Here is a 19,679-nt window from a genome sequence, read left to right as displayed (position 1 = left end):
ATATATTAAATTATATTATATATATATAATATATTAGATTATATATATAATCTAATATAATATATATATTATATTAGATTATATATATTATATATTATATATTTTATTATATATATATATATATATATATATATATATATATTATATATATTTTGCTATATAAATATTGAACACTGTGACCCTTAGGTTTCAGAAACTAGATTGTGATGAATATCCATTGCTTGTTGTGCATCATATGAGGTTAAGAAAAAAAAAATTATCATGCAATCTACCACTAAATAAAAGTTTTAGTCTGTCAACCACTGGCCCATAAAAGTAATAAGGAAATAATAAAAGTATCCAATAGCATCATACAACGTATAATTGAGTGGCGGATTGTGATTGGATGACAGCAGATGATGAGGACCAATCAGAGCGTGGCAAGTCAGACAACTTACAGACGGAGGAGGCGGTGTGTGTGTGAGTGTGTGCTTTAAGGAAGTGATTAGTTTGTATGAAACCACGAGCCCAAAGGCGTTTACAGCCACATATCAGTATTGACCCGGGTCTGTTTAGCAGACAGTATCTTCGATGACATTCATCTGCATCATTAGCTAAGTTAATTAGCCAGCTACTTGTGATAAAACCACGTCGTCATCATCTCTCTGTGGACAATGAAGAAGCTTGCTCTGCTGCTGATTGTGCTGCTCGGCGTTGCACATTTTGCAACTCTCTGCACATGTGAAGATGGTAAGTCATAGCCCATTTTTAACAACCTGAATGAGTTGTTTAAGTAAAGCAATGTCGCAGCTGCTGTGTGTGTGTGTTTCCTGCTTGTTGTTGGTATGCAAACCTCTGCTAGATCTGTTAGCACCACAGCTAACAGGACAGGTAAGCTGATGTCACCTGGACTGCAACACACAAATATGGTGTTACTTGACTTGTGAGTTTTAACAACGTCCAAAATCTTAATTTTCCTTGTTGTAACATCACATGTTTTTTTTTTCTTCTTTTTTTTCTTTTAAAACAATAATTTTATTGAATTTTACATATAGACATATATACACATACAGACAGACTAACAATATTAATAATTAAATTATACAATGAAATGCTTAGTCAGAATTTCAAAGAAAGAGAGACATGGCATTTCATGTATTTCATTTATCTAACAAAAATAAATAAATAAATAAAATAAAAGATAAGACAAAATAAATAAATAACTCAAAGAAAAAAAAACCTCACAATAATTCCAACAACACTCAGCAACACACAGCAGCTCAATTTGACTGTTGTAACGTCACATGTTAGTGTTAGTGTACAGCATTGTGACAGTACAGGTGTATCCCTCATTTTGCAAACAGAATATATGTTCTTTTTAATTTTTTTTTATTTAACCAGGTTAGTCCCATTGAGATTAAGAACCTCTTTTCCAAGGGAGACCTGGCCAAGACGGTCAGCAGCAAGAACACAAAGTTGCAGACACAAATAGAGATAAAATACAATTCACAAAAGCACTAAAATTTGCATTAAAAGAGAACTACCTAAAGACAAATGGGGGGACAAAAAGGAACTTTTCTGGGAGTCAGCTGTACAACAAGGGGGCTAAAAACATTCGCATGCCATAGACACAACTTGTTTTGAAAATAAAAACCCAGTTTTAGCCTCAGTTTTTTTTTTTTTACAAGGTACAGCACATGTGGTTTAAAAGTAAGTTATGTCCGTACCTGCCTTATTTCTTTAACCAAAAGGAGTAAAAACGAGCAGCATTTTAAAGACACTGTCCAAGCTTATACTCCTGAAATCAGTTTGTGTCCTTTCCTTATTTGTTGTAAGATGTTGCAGAGAAGGAGGATGCTGATGAAGAGGACAGTGAAGAGGAGGAGGAGGAAGATGAAGATGATGGCACAGAGGTGAAAGAAGAGAACGGAGTGCTGGTTTTCACCAACAACAACTATGACCCTTTCATGGCAGGCAAAGACACAGTTCTGGTTGAGTTTTATGCCCCATGGTGCGTCTTGTTATTCTTTTACAGCAATCCCTCTTACTTTCCATATCCATGCAAATTTAAATTTTTTTCCTGTGCTCTTTGTTTATCCTTTTTAGGTGTGGGCACTGCAAACAGTTTGCCCCAGAGTATGAAAAAATCGCTCAGGCTCTTAAGGAGAACGACCCTCCTATACCTGTGGCCAAAGTGGATGCAACGGTAGCCGGTGATTTAGCGAGCAGGTTCGAAGTATCAGGCTATCCCACCATCAAGATCATGAAAAATGGGGAAGCTTTGGACTATGACGGAGAAAGAACTGAGAAGGGTAGGAGTCATTTAAGCATCATCACAGCATTTCAAACCAAACCTGACCTCTTTTTTTTTAAAAGAATTGGCGTTTATATGTTGAATCCCTGTTTGTTGCAGCTATTGTGGCCCGGGTGAAAGAGGTGGCTCAACCAGATTGGAAGCCCCCTCCTGAGGCGACGCTGGTGCTGACCAAGGACAACTTTGATGAGATCGTTAACAACGCAGACATCATCCTGGTGGAGTTCTACGCTCCATGGTCAGTCAGCAGACTGTCAATTATACAGATTAATAGATCCATAGAACAGATAGATAATACAGTTGGTTTAATTGTACCTGTAAATAGAGTGCTCCAGGGATGATGTATTTTTGTAGGCCAACAAAGGAGGGTGTAAAGAGGAAATGTTGCGCGTCAACGCGTCCTATCTTTGGGGTACAACACATGCGCAGAAAATTCTGATCTGCACTCGCTGAAATTGAGCCAATAACAACGCACGACAATCTCCTCCAGACATTGGAACCAGAAGTGCTAAAATACTAACTATTTTCCGTGTTTTAGGACTCATTCCTGTAGCACTCTATGTCAGTGTTGACTTAAAAGTGACAAAAACGTTCCTTATTATTTGCCTGTTATTACTCCTCTTCAGGTGCGGACACTGTAAGAGTTTGGCTCCAGAGTACGAGAAGGCCGCCAAGGAGTTGAGCCAGCGCTCTCCTCCCATTCCTCTGGCCAAGGTGGACGCCACTGTTGAGAATGACATAGCCACACGTTTTGAAGTTACAGGCTATCCCACCATCAAAATCTTCAGGAGAGGCAAGATGTTTGACTACAACGGACCCAGAGAGCAGCGTGGTAGGTTGACACTAATACGAGTCGCTGTTAACCATGTATGCTAATGTGCATGCAGGCCAGTGTGCACATTTAATATCTGTTCATCCAATCACAGTTGATCCACCTCTTTCGTTTTCACTCTAGGCATCGTTGACTACATGGGTGAGCAGGCAGGGCCTCCCTCCAAGCAGGTCCAGGCAGTTAAACAGGTGCAGGAGCTCATCAAGGATGGTGACGATGCGGTCATAGTTGGCGTGTTCTCCAGTGAACAGGATTCAGCCTATGAGATCTACATTGAGGCCTGTAAGTACCATGAGCTTAGTGCTATAATCAAAGCATGTGGCCAAGTTATTTTTCTCTTCATGCCTGTGTGTTCTAGGAAACTTTGCTTGAGATGGATACATCTATGGTAGTGTCAAAGTTCTAATATCTCTGCGTGGCTGTCTTGAAAACTTCAAATGCCAGTCAAATGGACATGTGGCTGGTATTCTCATTGCTGTCTGTCTGTCTGGCAGGTTATGCACTGAGGGAAGACTTCACCTTCCGTCACTCCTTCAGCTCTGAAGTGACCAAACTGCTCAAAGCTTCGCCCGGTCAGATTGTCATCGTTCAGCCTGAAAAGTTCCGCTCAAAGTACGAGTCAGCGTCAAACACACTTGCAGTAACGGTACGGTCTGTTTGATCATTTTCAGTGTTTTTTCACTAGTTGTGATTTGAATTAGCTTCATGTGGTATGAAACTCAGAATCATATTTGACTGTGCTTTCTTTCAGTTCTAGTATCAGTGTAAAATAGAATAGCAGTAAGGGGTTTCACATGAGAAGTGCTTGAAGTTAAGGCTCTCTAAAAAGAGTCCCTATTTTCTGATTTATTTCGATAATCACTTTTGAACTCAAGGCACATTCATTTATTTATCACATAGGACTCTACATTGGTGTCAGAAGTGCAGGAGTTCTTCAAAAAGCATGTGACTCCTCTGGTGGGCCACAGAAAACCAAGCAATGATGCCAAGCGCTACACCAAAAGACCCCTGGTGGTTGTGTACTATGGAGTTGACTTCAGTTTTGACTACAGGAAAGGTGAGTTTCTCATATTTTTTAGGTTAATAGGTTTGACCTGGGGTTTTGCTAAACAGCTAGTGATCTTATGAGTGTGAATTTGACTTTGCACTGTCCTTAATGTGAGTTTAGTTCTGCCTCTGCTCATTCATTGTTGTATGTATGCCATTTTTTTTTTTTAATTGTTGTAATGCTGTTTATGTGGCCTGGTATCAAGGGGGAAAATATTGACATTTTTCTATCATGCTATACTATGTTTTTTATTTTATTTTTTTACATTTTATGGAATACTATAAAATTAAATTTTTTTTAATACATTTGTATGGCATACTATACTATGACATTTATGACAGCTTTGTAACGTAGTATACTCTGACATGTTTGTCCTTTTTATGACATACTATAATATGACTTTTTTATGACTTTGACTGTTTTTTTTTTCAATTCATACTATATGATGAGCTTTATTTAAATGTTTCCAACATACTATACTATGACTTTTTTTCCCCAACATAGTATACTATGACTTTTTTTTCTCGACATACGGTACTGTGACTTTATCTCTTTTTTTCAACATTCTATACTGTGACATTTTTTTCGGCATAATACACTATGATTTATTTTTTTTAAATGCCATACTATGACTTTTTTATTTTTTCGACATATTATACTATGACTGTTTTTTGGCATACGAGACTATTTTTTTATTTTGGTGACGTACTATACTATGACTTTTTTCAATATACGATATTATGACTTTTTTTGACATACTGTACTGACTTTTTTGACACATTGACCTGACTTTTTTCTACATACTATGCTATGTTTTTCGACATACTATAATATGATTTCCTTATTTTTTTTGACATATCATATGACTTTTTTTGGCATACCAAACTATGATTTTTTTTAATTTTTTTTTATCAACACACTATACTTTGACTTTTATTTTTGCGACCTACTATACTATGACTTATTTTTTTCGACATACAGTACTGACTTTTTTTTCCTACGTACTATACTATGACTTTTTTTCGACATACTATAATGACTTGCTTATTTTTGACATACTATACTATGAATTTTGACATACAGTACTGACTTTTTTTAGACATACTATGACGTTTTCAACATACTATACTATGACCTTTTCTTAACATGCTATAGTATGATTTTTTTTATTTTTTCAACATGCTCTATGACTTTTTTCCAACATACTGCTGTACTATGACTTTCTTTCGACATACTACACTGACTTTTTTTTTTTTGACATGCTATACTATAATTTTTTTTTAAACATGTTATACTATAACTTTTCTAAAAATACTTCGACATACTAGACTGACTTTTTTTTGACATACTATACTATTTTTCACAACATTTTTCCTTTTTTTTGGTATGGCATACTATACCAGGGCTCCTCCAAATGTTGCGTCTATTGACACAGCAACTACTCTTAACAATTAACACACAACTGTGGAGGGATTCATGATGCAGTAACAAACCTCTTGTTTTTCATTTTTAGCTACGCAGTTCTGGAGATCCAAGGTGCTTGAGGTGGCCATGGACTTCCCAGAGTACATGTTTGCCATCGGTGATGAAGAGGACTATGCAGATGAGCTGAAGAGCCTGGGCCTGAGCGATAGCGGAGAGGAAGTGAATGTGGGAATTCTGGCAGATGGCGGCAAAAAGTTTGCCATGGAGCCGGACGAGTTTGACGCTGATGTGCTGAGAGACTTTGTTATGGCTTTTAAGAAAGGTCAGTATTAAATTAATGAGATTATTTTTTATTTTTTTTTGTAAATTATATGAATTTTGAAACATGGGATCATGTAAAAGAAGCATGGTTTGGTTTGGCTATTTGAGGCACATGCAATTAGTCTTCCGTAATTTGCACTGTTTTAGCATTATGAAAACCAAGTTTCACTTTTGAAAGTGTCAAATTAATTTCATTTGCTGCCATAATCTGTTGCTTGTATATACATTCAACCTGAATCAATAGGAATCATCTTATACAAATATGGCCTAATTGACACTTAAGTCTAACGTTGACCAAAACCTTTAAATTACAGTCAAAAAAAGTAAATGATAAATGGAAGTAAAATCACATCCTCTGCATTTCTCTCTCGTGTCTTCAGGAAAGCTCAAACCCATTATCAAGTCCCAGCCAGTGCCAAAGAACAACAAAGGACCAGTTACGATTGTGGTAGGAAAGACCTTTGACGAGATCGTCATGGATACCCAGAAGGATGTCCTGATTGAGTTTTATGCTCCCTGGTGCGGCCACTGTAAGAAACTGGAGCCTGATTACTTGGCTCTGGGCAAGAAGTACAAGGGTGAGAAGAACCTGGTGATCGCCAAGATGGACGGCTCTGCCAACGACGTGCCAAATGAGAACTACAAAACAGAAGGCTTCCCAACGATATACTTTGCTCCAAGCAACAGCAAGCAGAGCCCCATCAAATTTGAAGGTGGTGACAGAACAGTAGAGGGCTTCAGCAAGTTCGTGGAAAAGCATGCCACAAAGCTATCACAGAATAGAGACGAACTTTGAAAATGTCTCTCGACGAGCAACTAAGAACTCTTAACGGAGCTCGGGAGTGTTAGGAGGCCTCTGTGAAGGTGAAGGGAACGCAGTGGTGTTTAACGGTGTTACTGATTTTGCTGTGATGATTACAATGTTCAATCATCTTTTTTTAGTTTCTGTTCATTCCAAGAGATTCAGCTTTCTTCCGTTTCTAAAAAGCATGTACGCACTGTTGAAGAGTTCAGTCTTTTTAAATAAAACTAAAAAAATGATGGCAGCTTTGTGGGCCAGCACTCAAATGTGACTCTTTGTTACTTTAAATCAATACAAACTGGAAAATGTTTTGTAAATATATTCCAAATGCACACACATTTCAGAAAACAAGTGTTCTAGAAATTCAAGTTTTTTATTTATATTTAAGAACAATTTAAAAATTAGTACTACAAATGCCTACAATCTGAGACAGGCCTTGAAACACATGGCACTACTCACCTAACATGTTGTTAAATTGATACTTCCAAACTAATTTGGCTGTACAAATCTTGGCAGGAGAGATGCATCTGCGGAAGCATCTTTGACAAGGACATCTTAATTATCTTATACTCTTTAGATAACATTTCGAACATCTAACTTTCACTAACTGTCTAAACAAGGAAACGTTCAACGTTCTTCACTGATGCGAAACAGTGAAAATATCTGCAAAAAACTGATCTAGCGTGAATACAGCCTTGAGGTGAGAGATGGGTATTGGAGGAGTTGACATTAAGACTACTGCCTCCTTCACACAAAGGCACTTGAAGATACTGGCACTGAATGAGTTGGTTCTTGAAATGATGGTTATGAAAACTCTTGTGTGAACCGCAAGTGGAAGTCGCGGATCTTCTGCAGCACAATCTTCAGCTTCTCAGTGGGAGGCAAGATGGTCATCCTGGATACACAGCAGGAAGACGGATGTGAGTTAATGGCAATACTGTCACAGGTGTGAATTACTTTGAGACAATGATTAAGTTATGATCCAAATGAGTTTCATGACCTCGATTTAAGTTTAGAAGCATACTGCTAAAAAAACACTTTTTACAGCAATGCAGTATGAGTGTAATGCCAGTAAAGGATACTAAAGACGTTTTGAACATTAACTTGTAAGTGTACAGATTAAAGCATGCAGAAAAATCCATAACAAGATTAATGGCCAAATCACATTATGATTGCAAGATGTTTTCTCCTTTTTCCACTATGAAGTTGAGGAACTGTTTGAATAAGTAAATGAGTGTTTAGCTGTACTAACCTGAAATGGAAGGTTCCCTCTCTTTGGCCAAAGCCACTGCCTGGCACCAGGCAGATACCCTCTTCCTCCAGCAACCTCATACAGTAGTACATGTCAGGGACCTGGCCTGCCGCCTGTGGAGGAACATACACACTTGAACACGTCCACACAAACAAGTAAATCGGGGGCTCATTAGTGAGATGAGGTGAGTGTGTGCAGTGCAAACCTTTGCCTTGTCGATGGCCTTCTGCGATAGAGCGATACGGGGGAAGGTGTACATGGCCCCCTGCACAGGGTTACAGGTGATACCGGGTACTGTATTGAAGATCTGCTCTGTAAGCCCGGCCTTCTCTGCTAAATCTGCTAACACTGTTGTCCGCTCCTGAAAGAGAAGCACAAGTTAAAAGGTTTATTACGGTCACATCATAGTCATAGTATAGTATGTTGAAAAAAAAGTCCTAAAAAAGACAAAGCATATGTTGAAAAAAAGTCACAAAAAAATCAGCATAGCATGTCGGAAAAAAAGTCAGTGTAGTATGTCGAAAAAATAAAAAGTCATAGTACAGTATGTCAACAAAAAAAACAAACATAGTATAGTATGTCGAGAAAATAAAAAAAAGTCACAGTATAATGTCGAAAAAAGTCATAGTATAGTATGTCGTAAAAACAAAAGTCATAGCATAGTATGTCGAAAAAACAAAAGTCATAGTATAGTATGTTGAAAAAATAAAAAAAGTCAGAGTAGAGTATGTCGAAAAAAAAAAAAAAAAAGTCACAGTATAGTATGTTGAAAATAAGTCATAGTATAGTATGTCGAAAAAATAAAAAAAAGTCATAGTATAGTATATGGAAAAAATACAAAAAGTCAGTATAGTATGTGGAAAAAATACAAAAAGTCAGAGAATAGTATGTCGAAAAAAGTCATAGTATAGTATGTCGAAAATTTTTAAAAAGTCATAGTATAGTATGTGGACAAAATACAAAAAGTGATAGTAAAGTATGTCGAAAAAAATTAAAAAGCCATAGTATAATATGTCGAGAAAATAAAAAAAGTCATAGTATAGTATGTTGAAAAAATAAAAAAGTCATATTATAGTATTTGAAAAAAAAAGTCATATTATAGTATGTCGAAAAAAGTCATAGTATGTCGAAAAATTTAAAAAGTCATAGTGTAGTATGTCGAAAACAAAATAAATAAAAAAGTCACAGTATAGTATGTTGAAAATAAGTTATAGTATAGTATGTGGAAAAAATTTAAAAAAGTCATAGTATAATATGTCAAAAAAATAAAAAAGTGATAGTAAAGTATGTCGAGAAAGTAAAAAAAGCCACAGTATAGTATGTTGAAAAAAGTCATAGTATAGTATGTCGAAAAATTTAAGAAGAAGTCGTAGTATAGTATTTTGAAAAAATAAAAAAAGTCGTGGTATAGTATGTTGAAAAAAATCATAGTATAGTATGTCAAAAAAAAGTCATAGAATAGTATGTCCAAAACAGTCATAGTTTAGACTGCTGAAAAAAGGGCAAGATTATTGTACAAATATGATGATTATTGTACATTTGGCAACGCAGTGCTTCAGCCACGGTTCAAACGCCTTGTACTCAAACTATTTGTTCAAAAAACGTACATTTCAACCATTAGTTAGGTAGTTCAACACCCCGGCATAAAGGGAGCTTTGCATCATGTTATAAAGCAGTCCACACAGTCAGTCAGTGTGTCAGTAAGCGCCTTAACGGTCGACCGTTTCAGATAACGTCAAATCTAGCAGGATACTATAAATAAACTACAAAGAATCCCACTATGCGCCTACACAATGATTCAATTCACACAAACTTTAGCATACAACCTCTCTGGACAAATATACATATTGAAAACGAAATGGAAATGGCGTTTGAGACTTTGTTAGGGCCTTATTTGTAACTAAATAGTTTTATCAACTTTTAATACTTTTTAAGACCCCTGATTTATATGATCCTCTTTACAAAGCTCAAGCACAGAATTTAAAAGCTGATTATTCATTATTCAGTGCCACGTGAGAACTTCAGCACACTCAATGCAGGCTCAGTGCACTTAGATTAGATGGTGTGGTTTTTACAAGTGTTTACATAAGTACATTCTGTGTTTGCATACACTCACGAGCATTGCCATGATGTGTGCTAGCTGGTGTGGTTTTCAGACCTTCATAAACGTGTTGTAGGAGGGCTCATCAGGCTGCGGGGGGTTGACCACCAGGTCCAGGAGAGCCTGTCCGGGAACGGGAGGGCACAGACGCACCGACACCAGTTTGGTAAGCTGGGCCTTCACTTCAGGGTCCATATTAATCACCTCCATGTAGCCGCCACGGAATCCACACCTGGCAAAAGCAAACAGAGGAAAGGAATAAGTCAAACACAAAGTATACTCTTAGTACAAGTGACAACTTGTGTGTGAGAGTGTGTGTGTGCGTGTGTGTGTTTAGCTACTCACTCTCCCATGTAGCATTTGGAGGTGGAGTGGAAGGAGGCCATCTCCACTGTACTGGAGTACTCTGGTCCCATCTCAAACAACACCTTCTTAAAGGAGTGGAACTTACAGCCCTCTGCATACACATTATCCTGGTAGACCTGAAATTGGTAAACGGCTTATCAAAAACACCTCCTGCATCCATAAAAGAATGAACTGAAATGTGCAGTACATATTCAAGAGTTGACTGAAAAAGGATAATTTAAGGGCCATGAAGAAAACGTGCTCATAGCAAAAGATACACTGTATTTAACTTCTGGAAATGTAATGAATTAATTGGGTTGGTAAATGTTGAGTGAGTATTTACATAGAGTCATGAATTAACTTTATTCAATATTTTGGAAATCAGTTGTCAAATCGAAATGTATTCAGTAGGGCTGTCAAAATTTACGCGATAATGCGTTAACGCAATTACGTTTTAACGCCACTAATTTCTTTAACGTCACTAATTTTGCTCTTTAAAGGTCTCATTGATAACATTTTTATGTAGCACAATATTTAAAAAAAATAATACACCCACAGAGCCTTTGGAAAGAGGCTGAATAAAAGTATGGCTTTTCCTGAAAAAAATTATGATTGTGAATTAATCATGTTCAAAGATTTGGCGAGTCCAAAATGAAAGTTTTGTTTATATTTGTGGAAGATATCTGACTTTTGGTTCCCACTTCTAACAAGGCTTGAGAGCCAATAGTAAAACGACATTGGTATCACGTGGTATCTCTGAGTCGTCAGTTGGTGTTGAAAAAATGAATAAATGGCTGAGATTCACGGTAAGTGCTTGGCAACGACTTGTTGTGAAGTAAACGCAATGGAACCGGGGAGGGAGAACATGACATCTAGTGGCTGAATGTTATCAATAGCACCTTTAACACAGAAGAAACTGTGAGTGAAAAACTTCTGAATTGAGGTAATGAAATTGGTGTATTACTTCATCAGCCATGAGGAAGAGGTGCTCCTCTTTAGCAAATCGGATCACATCTTCAATGCACTGTCTGCTCTGGACCTGACCTATCACACAGGACAGAGTTTGATGATGCAAGTCGGGCGTGCACAAACACGCCAACAAAATGACACAATTCCAGCAACTGTTTCACTTAACACACAGAAACTCGCCAGACATACCAGTGGGGTTTCCGGGGTTGATGATGCAGAGGACGCGGGGATTGCAGTGCTGCCTGGCTGCGTTGAGGGCTCTCTTTAGCTCTTTGACATCCAGACTCCAACACTTGTCCTCGTCCAGGTAGTAGTTGATCTGCACGGCATCCTGGTCTGCCAGGGTGGCCGAGTACAGAGGGTACTGCGGAATGGAGATCATCACTCCGGTACGGCTACGACCCTCGCCACACACCAGCAACTTCAGCATGGTCTGGGATTAGGAGAGAGGGAGGAAGGACATAGGAAAGGAGAGGAAGAAAGAAAGCATGTACGTTGAGGTGGTAGGAGTAATAGAGGACAATATTTGGAAGAACATACAGTATGTAGACTGGCAGGATGTTCCTCTCAAGTGTTAGAAAGGCATTTACAGTATTTAATAAGGAGGGTAGACATATAACCAATCGGGTTTGGTGATTTGGCACCCAGACGGTTACACAATAAAAGACTGACAAACTTGCTGGAGACCACAAACTTGAATGACCACATTACAGGGACGACATGAGACCGCTTTACGCGTTGAGTCGGCTGAGTAGCAACGGCAACTGTGTTGCTCTGCCATCCATGCATGCTGCATTTGACATACTATGTATTGGGACATACAAGATCTTGTTCTGGCGTACTAAATAGTATGGTGGTATGGGTATTGGAAACTGGAATGTACACTGTCTCAACTGAACATTTCACAATAAAAATTCACTTCACAATAGAGGTGTAAGAAAATATCAGAACACACGAGTATCGCGATATTAAGTTGTGTGATACTATATTGAATCTCCAAAACACTGTATCCATTTTTAATTAACCTCTTAAAATCCGACGGCCTGCCGCCGGGCACAGCCGCTATTCAATCTTTCGGAGGTTGTAGAGGGCTCAGTAACTGGAATCACATGAAACTATAAAACCCAAGGAATCCATTGACGAGAAGGAGGCTAAATAATGCTCCAAATTTACACAACATTTTGGTGGGGAAAATCTGGCTTGGCGATTTTTGAAGGGGTCCCTTGATCTCTGAACTCAAAATATGTGAATGAAAATGGATTTTAAGGGTACCCAAGAGTCTCCCCTTTTCAGACAAGCCCACTTTATGATAATCACAAGCAGTTTGGGGCAAAAACCATGCAGTTTTTTGCATGCAGTATAAATACGTTATTTTTGCCTATTCTAAAATTATTTATTTATGGTGTGTTCTTTATACTATGACAGTTTTCCTAAAATGTAATTAAATAATAATACGCCTTGCTTACAGTATCGTAATATATCACAATATGTTGAAACGTTACCCCTGTATCATGATAAGTATCGTAGACAACAGACAACAGTAGCTATCTTGCAGTGCTGTAGTTGAGTGTATCTTTAGGTCATTCAGTAACCTGATTAAGTTGCATAAAACTGGGGAAAGCTGTTTTGACAGTATCAAAGGTGACAAAGGTCTGTGGGTAGAGTAAAGCCACAGATGTGCAAAGTACAGCTGAGTATATAATTAACAGAAGTTGAATAAAGATAGGACAACTGTGCCAAAAGTATGTCACCTGTGCTGGATTGAGAATTCAATGCCCTGGTCTGCTACAGCACTCTGGAGAAGAGACAATAAAAAGTGTAACACCTACACGATGGCATCGCTGGCTCCAGTGGAGAGGTAGATGCTGTCGGGGTTAGAGGGGATTCCACCATCTCTCTTCTCTATGTAGCGCGCCACATCCTGACGGATGCACTCAATGCCCTGGCTAGAACTGTAGGCCCCTTTGAACACATGAAAAATGAACTTTGACTCAAACAAAAAACACACTACATTGATGCTCTGTTTAAACAGTGTACCATCCAAATCAATTATTAATGAGTAGACAAATGGAGGTGGATGATAGTGACGTGTGTAGGGATGTAAATGTGGTTGGCGGAGCGAGGGGGGAGTTGTCGGACCTATACTGTGGCCTCCACAGGCATCGAGGATACGCCGCGCTCTGTTCTTGGCATCCTCTGGAAACATGTCTTCTTTCAGGAGGTCAGGATAAGAACACAGAGCCAAAACCTGAGAGGGAAGGACAAAAAAAAATAAATAGCGTGTGTATAAATGTAGCAAATACTGTTTTACTTGAAAATGTGAATGCTGCCTGATTATTAAATATAAGAGCTGAAACGACTTGATGACTAGAAAGCTGTCCTACCTGTCTGAAAAATGTGATTGGTTTCTGACCCATGGCGTGGGCGTCGCCGATGTTAGCTTTGATGACTTCTGTGAAAGGTTTCTTGACTCCCTGGAAAGAAAAAGACAGAACGGAGAAAAGTTAGGCTTCTTTTCCCCCCACTCATATGTCCCTCTTTCTGTCTTTTGCCTTCTTCCTATAATAAAGGAAAACAACTATTATTACTTGACTGTGCCGTTGTGATCTCGGAGTAAAATAAGAGAGAAAATTCTGCGCGTGTGCATTTTCTGCTCAACCGGTTTACATATCTAACCTCAGCATACAAATGTGATTCATTGATATTGGCTGCAGGAATCAGACATTCTTCCAACATCTGTGTTTCACATCTCAAAGGATATCACTCTAAGGAACGTTTTGTACTTGTAGCGCTTCAAATTGTCTCTCACAGGCCTTCTGTGGTGGAAAAATAAAATCTTCCAGAGACAGAAGGTTAATAACATCACATCTGTGTTGTTGCCACCTGATGGCTCAGCATGTAAATCTCACACATGCATCTTCTCTCTGTAGCACCCTTTTGTTTTGCAAAAAACCCCGGCACAGAGCCTGGTTTGGCTTTAGGAGCGGGAAGCGCTGGCCTGGGCCGGGGTGATGTTGCTGCTGGGGCTCACAGGAGACACAAAAACCTTCTGTTTCTGGTTATGGATTCACTCAAGAATCGCCGGCTTAATCCAATCGCATAACAAGCTCGAGGCTTTTTCATTACATTTCTCTCCACATCTAAACCATTTGCTCCCTCTATCAAGTCAACATTCATCTTCATCGAATCAGAAAGTCCTTCATCTTCATCTCTTTGACGTAATTGGAGCCTGCAAACTATGGTTTGGTGCCTGTAGGTCTGTTTGCTGGTCACAGCATGCTGCAGCTGTTGCTGTTTATCAAATGAGATAATGGGACAATAGATGTCCCCTGTTACTTCCTACTAAGGCTGAGCAATGAGGTTTAAATAGATAATGTTATCGTGATAAATCACATCAATCACTTTTTGGCTGAATGATTTATGCATTCAAAATCATGACGTTTTACTGCATGCTGATGTGAAATACAAGGGCAAACACAACTGAAAATGTCCAGAGAAATTCATATTTGACTTGAATTTAATGACCTATTAAAATGTGTTATTTGGTGACATCACCATGTTACAAAAGAAAAGGCGTTTCAGGCAGTTCAGGAGTAGTTTTTATGTGTGGGAGAGTAACTCCCTTTGACGTGGACTTTGGGCTTTGTAACTTTACATAATGTGTCACATGCACAAAAAACTCTGTCTCACACTAAAGGAAAGGGAAAAAGCACAAAAGTATAATAGGTCCCCTTTAAAAACAATTGCATAGCACAATCATTTCTGTCATAAAATTCTACTCAGAAAGGAGAAAAATGATAATATGTGAGTTATTACACAGCTGCTTCTCTTGCTGTAGAGCACAGAGGAAGTGTCTCAACCACACACACATCCATATTTGGCCTTTCATGTGCAGCTCAGCCGTCAACCCTTTTCGAGTCAAGTCAAAGCTGCACAAAGTCAATACATAAAATCACACGAAAAGTAAAATAACAGAAAAAAAAACAGTGTGTTTGTGTCTCTTTTCATTCTTTTTATGGATCTGATAACCGTGCCAGATTGTTCCGATTTCCCTTGTTATGAACTTGTTTTGTCTTCTGTTGTTTGCCAGCATTTAGAGACGGAGCTCAGCAGTCAGATTGGAATGGCCTCTACCACCCTAGCAAGGTTGACCAAAACGGTATGGACAAACAATAAACTCACTGAGCACACCAAACCGCCGGTGTAATACAGGGCCTGTATAGTGAGCACACTCCTCTATGCCAGCAAGACACAGACACTCAAAGCTCACCAGGAAAGGAGGATGGCAGAATTCCCAAAGACCTCCTTTATGGAGAGCTCGGGAAAAAGGCCACTAGGGCGACCACAGCTACGCTGCAAAGACGTATGTTAAGGTGACCTGAAAGCCACCAACACTGACACAAATACTTGGGAAAAGCCTCAGCAAAAGGTGGAGACACCTGGACGTTTGAAGAACAAGAGCTGCTTCACTGGGACGAGAAGCAGATGTTGCTCTGCGAACAGTGCCAGGAAGACCGCAACTCCCGCGTGAGACTGTATGGTCACAAGAGGCGCTGCTCCAGCACCACAGTGGGCAACCAAGAAGTGTTGAGCTAACGGTCCTGTGGGATTTCAGCATGCCTACACAAACGGATATCAAACTGATGCCTCATTTCATCCAGTTAAACCAACAGAGAGCTACAGAAGAACTCACCAAAACAGAAACCTACATTTAAGTTCATGCATACTTCATAACATTTCACTAATCTTGTCTTCCGTGTCACTCCGGAGAGGATGCGACTGCAAACTACAATGCAATAGGATTTAAAAAAAAAATAAGTTAAAAGTTATGCTGTTGACATGATCATTGTCATGATACAGCACATTCTACATGATAAAATACCAAGCAAAAGGCCTCCAAGGGCACAGGGAGGACTTTCCTTTTGAGTTGATAATAATATTATCATTTCTATGACCTTCCTTGACGGCAAGAGCAAAGTCTCGCTTGACGGCAAGAGCAAGGGTTTCACGTTTAAACCAGATACGAGCTCGATTGAAATCCAAGTAGCCTAAGTAGATGCAGCACGTTTCCTTTTTAGTCCTCGTTCCTCTTCCTTGTTCTCGAGCAGCAACAAAGAGGCCGCTGTTCTCGGGGAAAAGAGAGGAGCCAGTCGGTTCCACCGGCTCCGCGCTGCGTTCTCCTGCTCACTCAGCACCAGGCACTGATTACACAGACCGGCCGGACCAGTGAGCCAAGCCAAGAAACCCTCTGGGTCACCGGGCTGAATAGAGCCTGACCTGAATCTGAGTCTTATGATATAACGTGACACTGACAACCCTCGAAAACAGTGTTCAGTCATGCCAGAATAGTTGGAACTGTAATAATTCAAGCTCTCTCTGATGCAAATTGATGAATAACCACGGGCTGCTTTGCTCATGTGACATACAGTGTCTAACTCAATACTTTTTCTAAAAAGAGATGAAAGTAACCCTCCCAATCACTCTCTTTGTAATTTAAACCTCTGTTCTTGCTCTATAATGTCACCCCTCCGTTCATTGTCACTGAAAATACCGACTAAGTTGCCAGCAGCTTGGATCAAAGCCTGAAAAAGCTTACTGCAGTGCAGGCACTATCATTCCAGATGTCTACGTGAGGATTTATAAGGGTCATCACCACACCAGCACACACATGCACAAACACACTTGCATAAAATCTGCTGAGCCGTCAGTAAAAGTGTTCCAGTCACAGATCTGACAGGAAGCAGATGACTGGAACTGCAGTGATGCAAACCCTTCTGACCCCTCAGAAAACTCCTGGATTTCAGATTGTTTTCACCGGCACTTGCATTGCTGCAAGCATAATAAATGTATAAAGCTGGTTAAACTACTGTATGTGATTAAAATTACACTCTCTTTCTTCTGGACTTTGTATTTGACCTGTCTAAAATGAACCTGCAATCATTGTATGGCACTGCAGCAAATTATTCTAGTTATTCCAGACATTCCGCATTAGGCTTGTTTTTTCCTTTTATAAAGTGGAGGGAAAAACAAGTGGATTACTAAGAACTCGAGCACTTTCAGCAGAACTGGGGCTTGCTTGTAATGGACCTCCTTGCAGAGAAAAGGCCAGTGACGCTACAGGGCCTCGCAGCTGCAGCTTCGTCCAATGAACTCTCTCCCCAGTGGGGAGGGAGGGAGGGAGGTGGGCAAACCCGGAGAGACAAAAGAAGACAGAGAATGTACTCTCTCATCTTACATAATAAAGCTCCACGATATGCACATTCTCTCAGACCACCTCAGGCAAGAGCGGAAAAGTAGTCAAACCTGGCTAGAACCGCCCCCACCAGATCGTTACGTGTCTTGTGATGAGGACATACTGTAACTGCTAGAGGGTTACATTACAGCCTCACTGCATGCCCTTCCTTAGGAAAGCATGGTGGATCAATATTACCACAGCAGAATGTAATGTGAGTTGAGTGCTACATAACATAACAGACCCACCACTGATGTCATGTAAGGGCTTTTAAAAGCCGACCTACTGTCTCCGTTCTGCCTCCACTCTCTCAGTCAGCAAAAACTGTCCAAGGCAAGGATCTTATTGATCAGAGCTAACAACATCTCTTTCCTGTCTCTTTAATTTCTTACATCTTGAGGAAACAGAGCAGGGAAATCACTCTTTTTGCTCACTGTCCACAGTAGCTGTGCCACTAAGTATATATATATTGCATGTCTTAATGGTTATATATCATATATTGCATGTGTTCATGCAAATCAGAGTACATATTTCTTTGGAACTTCGAAGCTTTGATGAGAAGTATTCAAAGTCATTCAAAGTTTTGAGGTGCGGCAGGCTGACATGTTCTTCTGTCTGTCTGTCTCCATCTCCCCCACTTCAGTGCCCAAGACATAACAAACAGTGTTATCCGTCTGTAAATTTTAAATAATAATTAATGCTGAATATGAATATATTGATTAACGTTGTGGGATTATTCCTTATTTCATGGGCTATTTATACATTATTATTACATACTTATATAAAACAAAAACAAAGCATTTTAATAGTGATTTGGAGATCGATTACCATGGCAATGAATGTCAAATCTTCAAAGCATTCAGGTTAGCCCTATTATTTCTTTTATTTTTTTAGTATTTACTTATATTTCTCTACATATATTGTGTTATTATATAGTAGCATTATGTACACAATTTGACATATTGCATACTATTTCTATTTTCTTACATTTCTTTAAGTTTATATAGGGGGAAGTGTAACACCCCAGTTCCCCCCAGGGATCAATAAAGTAGTAATAATAATAATAATAATAATAATAATTTCTGATTCTAATATTCTCGGAGCTGCAGTGATTTTTTAATAATAAAAAAAAAAAAAAGCTAATTTCCAAAAGGTGTTTGGAAAAAAAGGTGTGAGCTTTATGCAAAAATACTAGAATGTGACACACAGTTCATCTGCATACATTCAATTTTGGATTTACAACATATATACAGTATATATAACATATATACAGTATATAATATATAACATATATAACAGTATACCCCATGGATAAAAAACAATAACACCCCAAATGTGATGTGCCACATTAAAGCATCAACTTTCTATAGGAGCTGTGCTATAAAGTCCCACACATCAGCACTAATATTAACATTTAACATGTGTGCATTATCAAACTTGACTGCATGCACACATGTTGCAGCAGCACACTTTACCTCTTTGAGCTCCTTCTCTATCTTCAGAGCCTGCTGGACTATGGGACCACGGACTGCGTACTCGACCCGCCTCACATGGGGGTTCATGTTGTCCAAAGTCAGCAGCCTGCTGCCTCTGCACGGGACCCCGTTCGCTGCCTGCTGGGACATGTTTGTTGTCACACTGGAGCTGGATATCTGGAACATAAAAAGAGAGGATTAGAAACATCAAGAATTGAACAACAGTGGACTATGCATGAGCAGACAAAGTGTGTATTAGCTTGTTACCAGTTGTTCAATAGGAGTCGGTTTCACTCTTATGTACACTTCCCTTCTTGCTCCTCTGTGAGCTTACAACACACAGTTGAAGTCTCTTTAGTGTTCATATTGCCACCAGACAGCCACGCCTTCGCTCAACTCGGCTCCTGATTGGCTGGTTTTCATCATTGATTTCGGCTGCAGGCTTCAGCGTGCCAAATGACGCCTTTAAGTGCTGTCGGAAAAAAATGCCATCTCAAGGGAACTTTGAACCATTCAACCAAATCTGTGCCATTTGCATGTTGTAACTTTTAAAAATTAAACTTCATTTTTCAAGACTGTATCTA

The 19,679-nt window shown here is 39.1% G+C and overlaps 2 protein-coding genes across 2 annotated transcripts; one reads left to right on the top strand and one right to left on the bottom strand.

Annotated features, from left to right (window-relative positions):
* The first annotated feature begins 453 nt into the window (after positions 1-453).
* Positions 454-6,987, top strand: pdia4 (protein disulfide isomerase family A, member 4). Its single transcript, XM_037756593.1, has 10 exons — positions 454-729; positions 1,816-1,990; positions 2,086-2,291; positions 2,393-2,531; positions 2,920-3,125; positions 3,249-3,407; positions 3,620-3,771; positions 4,026-4,182; positions 5,687-5,920; positions 6,300-6,987. The coding sequence occupies exons 1-10, from the start codon at positions 654-656 to the stop codon at positions 6,713-6,715; spliced, it is 1,920 nt and encodes a 639-aa protein (XP_037612521.1). The 5' UTR covers positions 454-653; the 3' UTR covers positions 6,716-6,987.
* Positions 6,988-7,075: 88 nt separating this feature from the next.
* On the bottom strand, positions 7,076-19,510 carry si:ch211-217a12.1 (alanine aminotransferase 2-like). Its single transcript, XM_037756596.1, has 12 exons — positions 19,363-19,510; positions 19,096-19,272; positions 13,773-13,862; positions 13,528-13,636; positions 13,217-13,350; positions 11,578-11,821; positions 11,384-11,463; positions 10,420-10,556; positions 10,132-10,306; positions 8,179-8,334; positions 7,974-8,086; positions 7,076-7,616 (listed from the first exon to the last, which is right to left on the bottom strand). The coding sequence occupies exons 2-12, from the start codon at positions 19,243-19,245 to the stop codon at positions 7,526-7,528; spliced, it is 1,479 nt and encodes a 492-aa protein (XP_037612524.1). The 5' UTR covers positions 19,246-19,272; positions 19,363-19,510; the 3' UTR covers positions 7,076-7,525.
* Between the last annotated feature and the right edge of the window lie 169 nt (positions 19,511-19,679).

This window comes from Sebastes umbrosus, chromosome 21 (assembly GCF_015220745.1).
Source record: "Sebastes umbrosus isolate fSebUmb1 chromosome 21, fSebUmb1.pri, whole genome shotgun sequence".
NCBI lineage: Eukaryota > Metazoa > Chordata > Actinopteri > Perciformes > Sebastidae > Sebastes > Sebastes umbrosus.
Note: the sequence above shows the minus strand (reverse complement) of the source record. Positions and strands in the feature narration are given on the sequence as shown.

Excerpts from the sequence above, each read along its gene's own strand:
- si:ch211-217a12.1 (XM_037756596.1), bottom strand. The coding sequence starts at position 19,245 with ATGTCCCAGCAGGCAGCGAACGGGGTCCCGTGCAGAGGCAGCAGGCTG. Across the intron at positions 13,863-19,095 it reads TAGAGAAGGAGCTCAAAGAG|GGAGTCAAGAAACCTTTCAC; the intron begins GTAAAGTGTGCT and ends TTTTCTTTCCAG. Across the intron at positions 7,617-7,973 it reads GAGGGAACCTTCCATTTCAG|GATGACCATCTTGCCTCCCA; the intron begins GTTAGTACAGCT and ends CTGTGTATCCAG.
- pdia4 (XM_037756593.1), top strand. The coding sequence starts at position 654 with ATGAAGAAGCTTGCTCTGCTGCTGATTGTGCTGCTCGGCGTTGCACAT. Across the intron at positions 1,991-2,085 it reads GTTGAGTTTTATGCCCCATG|GTGTGGGCACTGCAAACAGT; the intron begins GTGCGTCTTGTT and ends TATCCTTTTTAG. Across the intron at positions 3,408-3,619 it reads TGAGATCTACATTGAGGCCT|GTTATGCACTGAGGGAAGAC; the intron begins GTAAGTACCATG and ends TCTGTCTGGCAG.